Source organism: Mytilus edulis, unplaced genomic scaffold (genome assembly GCF_963676685.1).
Source record: "Mytilus edulis unplaced genomic scaffold, xbMytEdul2.2 SCAFFOLD_1899, whole genome shotgun sequence".
In the NCBI taxonomy this organism is placed as follows: domain Eukaryota; kingdom Metazoa; phylum Mollusca; class Bivalvia; order Mytilida; family Mytilidae; genus Mytilus; species Mytilus edulis.
Genome location: NW_027267473.1, coordinates 782 through 7,013, shown reverse-complemented (window position 1 = coordinate 7,013; position 6,232 = coordinate 782). Strand labels below are relative to the sequence as shown.

General features: G+C 32.6%; 1 protein-coding gene across 1 annotated transcript; it reads left to right on the top strand.

The window, feature by feature from the left end:
* The first annotated feature begins 440 nt into the window (after positions 1 to 440).
* LOC139505509 (sodium-dependent proline transporter-like) lies at positions 441 to 5,555 on the top strand. Its single transcript, XM_071295058.1, has 4 exons — positions 441 to 662; positions 1,759 to 1,776; positions 4,134 to 4,272; positions 5,295 to 5,555. Exons 1-4 carry the CDS (start codon positions 576 to 578, stop codon positions 5,531 to 5,533), a joined length of 483 nt encoding a protein of 160 aa, XP_071151159.1. The 5' UTR covers positions 441 to 575; the 3' UTR covers positions 5,534 to 5,555.
* Positions 5,556 to 6,232: the final 677 nt, after the last annotated feature.

Sequence of the window (6,232 nt, the reverse complement as noted above, 5' to 3'; positions counted from 1 at the left end):
TGAGATTAGATGGTTTACCATGCAGGCGTGCAAATTAGGTGTGCAACCAAAACTTTTATAACTGGTTAACGTGGCCATAACTGAATTAAATATACTCATAGTGAAACCAAACAAAGACGGCAGCTTAAACTTGTTGTAGCTGATAAAACAATCATTTAAGTAAAGCATAATGGCGTAAACCCTTTCCCGATAAAATTAAATTAAATGTGCATAGAGCATGACATGGAGGAATTAAATCATACAACCTATTTTGAAAGTAATATTTTGTATAACTACTTCTGTTTACATTGGCGGAGATTTAATATTTATGTCCTACTTTTTCCATATATATGTATCTTATTTCGTTAAGTGATACTATATGGTGGGTATTAAAAGGTAAATTTTTAAAAAGACTGGTTTAAAAAAGATTTTGTTATGCTTTGTTGGTATCAAGTCATGCGATTTTTTGTTTTGATATTAATAAAGAAAGGCTGTTTAAGTTGATGCATGTTTCTTTTTACCCAAATTGTAATGAAGTGACTTCGCGTCCGTATTGCCAACTCTTTGATATTGCTTTTAACAGTAGTAGGATATAAATGGCGAATCCAGACGTCCAAGCATTGGATCAACGATTGTCTAGGGTAGAAAAACAGAATGAACAAATTTTGAAATGTGTTATGAAGGTAAGATATTAAATCATAGGAGTTGCCGCCAGGTGCGCATGGTTACTTTTTATACATGATTGATTGTATGAACAATTCAATAGGATAGCGAAATCCTTTCATTTATTATATAACTAGCTAGAAAAAAACGAAAATATATGTTGGGTATATTTGAATTCGCATTTCCTGGTCACAAACTCCACCCAAATATTTCAATGAAAATTTGACATGGCTTTAAATTGCCTTCCGCATTGTCAAAACCAAATATGAAAATAAGGTTCATCTTGATACGATAACAAAAATCCGTATCTTCACATACTATTAACAGAAAAAATATGATTATAAGCAGGAAATTAATCACTACCTATATTTTCTTTCAAAAATTAATAAATTTCATTAATATTTAACTTTTAACTTGAGTAAGGCAACGATGTGAGCGACTAGCATGGATTCTTGTGTTAACAAGAATAAGTGAATATAGGTTCATCATAAGGTATTATGTTATATAGTTTTGTATATAAAACGTATTTTCATGGGCTTATGAGAATAATGACAATACGTGAAAATGTCGAATTTCGTTATCAATGGACAACTGCTGGGGGGAATTGGTTGCTAGTTTGATTGGCTACTGTGGGGAATTGGTTGCTTGTTTGATTGGCTGCTGTGGGGAATTGGTACTAGTTTGATTGGCTGCTGTGGGGAATTGGTTGCTTGTTTGATTGGCTGCTGGGGGGAATTGGTTGCTTGTTTGATTGGCTACTGTGGGGAATTGGTTGCTAGTTTGATTGGCTACTGTGGGGAATTGGTTGCTAGTTTGATTGGCTACTGTGGGGAATTGGTTGCTAGTTTGATTGGCTTTTAGGGGAATGGGTTGCTAATTTGATTGACTGCTGAGGGATAATTGGTTGCTAGTCTGATTGGCTGCTTAGAGTGACTACCAGCTTGAATCAGGTGACGATGCATGTTCGAATATCAACTCTAATAAAAGATTTGAAATTGATGTATTGTCTCGTCATGAAATATGTAACTGTTTTTTTCTTAAGTTAATTTCCAGGCTCAACAAAAGATCTTCGCATTAAGCCTATCATTGTTAATTTAATATGTTTTATTCTTTCAGAAAAAAGATCAGGATAGTGTAAGTATATTCAATTTCGTTTGTAATCCCAAATTGACAAACTATATTCTGAATTGCCTCGAGCATTGTCAATATTGCTGTGCTGTTATTTTCGATTTTGATTGATTATTTAATCATTTTACTGAACAAATTACCTTTCGTTTTTCTTTAGAAACAAGTATTTTTCTTTTTTAATTTTCGACAAAAAAAATGATTACATGTTTGTTATCAGAATCATTCTTAAAACCTATATGACCTACGATAAGAAAACAGGAGTTTAAAAATACCTTCAAGTATACCCGCAAGATTATATATCTTTTTTTTTACTGACAATTGGCGAGGTTGTTTTTTTCGTAATCATTTGTAACCAAAATACATAAAAAAAGCTTTCCTTCTTACATGGTATTGATATAGGTCAACAATTCCCATCTCATATATTTTGGATAAATACTAACATTTTGTTTAAACCTGTATAACTTGGTAATCTTTAGGCATTATATTACTGTAGAACAATGTTAGAATGAAATCTAGAAAGATGTTTTGTTAATCGTCTAGACAAACCAGTTGTATTAAAAAAAAGTAATCAGATACCAGGTATTAAAAAAAGTAATCAGATACCAGGTATTAAAAAAAAGTAATCAGATACCAGGCTAATTATGCATTACGCCGTGTTATTCTTTATCCGGAGGTTTGAGAAGTTTGAACACATGACATGGGTAAAATCTCTTTGTTCTTACTGTGCTATAATCTGGATAATGCACAGCAAAGGTGTGCATTAACTACCTCAGATATACTGCACAGTTTAAATCTATTTTTAACTTTAGCGGCGGTTCATGAATTTTGAAAGGAGCGTTATTCTACAAAATTAAAAAAAAATATATCACCGGGTGTAGCGAGACTAAAAACAATATTGACGATTTTATGCTAAAACTCGATACTTTGTCCAATCCAAGGGTGAACGATCTATTCGCCCCCCACCACGAATCCGCCATCTGCCTTAAAATTACGACTTGTACAAACATCGTAGTTTCAAAATAGGAAACACGAAAGGTTTCTCATTTCTTTTTTTGTGTGACCCTCACACGAGCTGTGCAGATTAAATCCAATATACCGACTTGCTTGGTCAATAACTATAACATATCGTTATTGCGAAATTACACACATAAGGCAAAAGAAAAACAATGATATAATACAATACAATACAAGCAACATATTTTAAGAAAGAGTTTAATGTACAAATTTATGTTAAAAAAAACATGATTATAAACTTGTCTGACTCACTCAGTTCTGATTAATGAAGACCCCAATATGACAAAGACGTTAAGGGGATGGTGTTACGCATGTGTTTAAGTTTATTAAAATCATTAATGTGTTGAAATAATGGTACATAGCCTTATAGATAAGCAAAGAAATTGAAAGCAATGATATATATAGGTTAATGTCACAATACAAAAAAGATATGAAATTCGTCATCTGAAGGACTCCGCATATTTTTTTACATAATCTGTATGCTCTTGGAATATTTCTGTATTTATCGATTTTAAAGGCCAGGGAGTGGTATGTAATTATAAATTTAGAGAGTAGCTGCCTATGTGTACAATCATTAAAATTTTAATTTATTGTGTATTTTGTATGATGATATATTTGTATTGATGATGAATAAATATGTTTAAACTAAACTAAAGTTTAAATATTCCTCAGACATTATAAAGAAAGGAGATTGGTATTGTATTTTTGTGCTACATGCAATACTAATACATGTACCTATGGAAACACGTATTTGAGATTTTCTAAATTTTCTATGGCATGAATGCTGAAGGTGTATATATAAGTCGGATTCTAAGTTTGAATCTGAATTATAAATATTATCATTATGCAGTACAATGAATTGAGCAGGGGGAAAAAACAATGTAGAAAGGGGCTCTGTCTGCTGGAAAAAAATGTGGTCGTGTAAAGAGAATAAAGCTTCCATAGCCATAGGCTTCTTGGAAAGGTAGAGTTTTTAATGCATTTCTGAATGTATTAGAGAACAGCTGTTATAATTCACATAAGGTTTACAGTTTATGTACAAGTTCCTCTAGCTATACTCGTTTTCTGGAAAGATTCAAACAGCCCCTTCCCTTAATATGAAACTATGTTTCCTGATAATGAATAGGAGACTTTGATTAATTGGGGACTTTAGACAACGCTCTAAGTTGTGCATTGTTCTCAATAGCAATGTCCCCAGTTGTAACACGAACAACCGACTTGACTATGTTTTGTTTGAACGCTGCGCCAAAGCAACCGGGAGGTTTGGAATAGCAGTAAAATTCATTTATATACTAAATTAAATATTATATTTTAAGTGATATCTTATAATGGTATGTCCTTTGTTATAGTTCTTTTCCCTGGTTGAAGAAAACAAAGAAAGAGGGAACTGGTCTGGACGATTTGATTTCTTTCTGTCATGTCTTGGCTATGCAGTGGGTTTAGGCAATGTGTGGAGATTTCCATATCTAGCATATAAAAATGGAGGAGGTAACTACAGTATTAAATCATATATAAAAAAATCAATATTATATTTAGTTTTACGGCTGTCCTACGATAATATGAAAACTTTTCATTGTTTTTGTGAAAGATATCGATTTTTAAAGTTTTTTTCGAAGATTTCGTAAATGCATCTGTTTGGATACATATGAATATTTCTGCGCAAGTGATACCCATTACCAGAGTAACCATTACTTCTTAATAGAAAAAGCAAGTGTGAGCGTCACTGATGAGTCTTTTGTAGACGAAACGCGCGTCTGGCTTATTAAATTATAATCCTGGTACCTTTGATAACTATTCACATATATATTAATCTTTAGAAAAACTGTGGTTCGTCCTTAACTAGCAGAAATCAACGAACAATCAAAGTCGATTGCAAATATAAAAATTATCTGGCAAAATGTTAAAAGCCCTGGCTACTAAAGTAATATAGTTCAAACTTGGTTTCATAAGGGGGGTACTTAATTAACGTTATATTTGAAATAGTTTCTTTCAACCGTGAGATACGGTTTAATTTTTTTTACTTCTCATATTCTTTAAATTATATTTCACAATAGTTGATCTGTAGAAATTGAAAAAAAAACTGATAGACAATTTTTAACGTTAACCGAGTTCAAATTTGGTGAAACCTTTGTTTTGTAAGGTACCCATAAAAAACCAATTTGTGCTACAATTTAATATTTGAAGATTTGTTGTAAGATTACTACTTAACTTGGGAACACCTTACATTATTATCATAAACGGTTGCAACCCAACTGAGTGACACTGGTTTGTGTGCACTCTTACAGTCTGAAACCGAACAACATAAATGGTGGCAACTCAGCTACCACTCAGTTTTGTGTTAAGTTACAATAGAAAACCCAACTACCACCACTTTTACTTAAAGTTTACGCTCCTTTTTTATCGAGTCGTATTGATAACTACATAATGTGAATAAATAAGTACAGCATAAGAGTTTATAAAATAAAAACGTGAAAAAAGTTAATTAAATGACTATTATTACACTTTTTCAGGAGCTTTTTTCATTCCATATTGCATATGCTTGGGTATTGTTGGTATACCAATCTTTTTTATGGAATTATCACTTGGACAGTACAGTAGCTGTGGGCCAGTGACATGTTGGAAATTTGCTCCACTGTTTACAGGTAGGTCAATTGGTGATGTTTTTAAGTCACCCAAACAAGAAAGACATTTGATTAATTATTGTTTTTATTATAAAATCTTTCAACTAATCGGCGAACTTTTGTTTTAAAGAATCTCTCCTTCAATCTTGAATACCTTACAGTGAATGATACATTTGTAGATTATTATTTACGTCTTTCATTTGAAACGTAGAATTAATGTATCGTTTGGCGATTAAATCTTGTACATATGTATATACGTTATTCATAAAAAAAAACCTTAAAAGTATCGGTTACTGCAAACCAAAGAATTTATTAGATAGAATAGTTATGTCAAATTACTTCTTAACACTGTTACGAATTTACAGCTTGAGAATGTTATGATATTTCTATACTTACATGATTTTTCTGATATCTTTATGAATTTTCAGTAGTAGTTAATTTTGTCATTCCAACAGTCACGTCTCGGTCATTACAACTGAAAGGACGTGCTGGGTCAGCTGCTCTTTGCCTACTATCTAGATGGATCAACGACTTACTTCTTTCGATGACAGAAACCAATCCAACGCTGTACAGCAAACGTTTTTAAAATTTCTACGTAAATACCCGCGTCAGCATACACTCAACAATCCTTTATGGAATTTTTTTGGGGGACGGGGGGTGTTGCCAACTGACGTCCGAGGGTATATATCCTAGGTGTTATATTATGGACCGCATTTTCACTTTCTTACAACTTTGGTCCTGATAATGTTTCCTGTCATCGTTATGACTATACCAGGACTCATCGACCAGTACTTTATTAACCTGGTTAGCGGGCTGACAAGCTGACC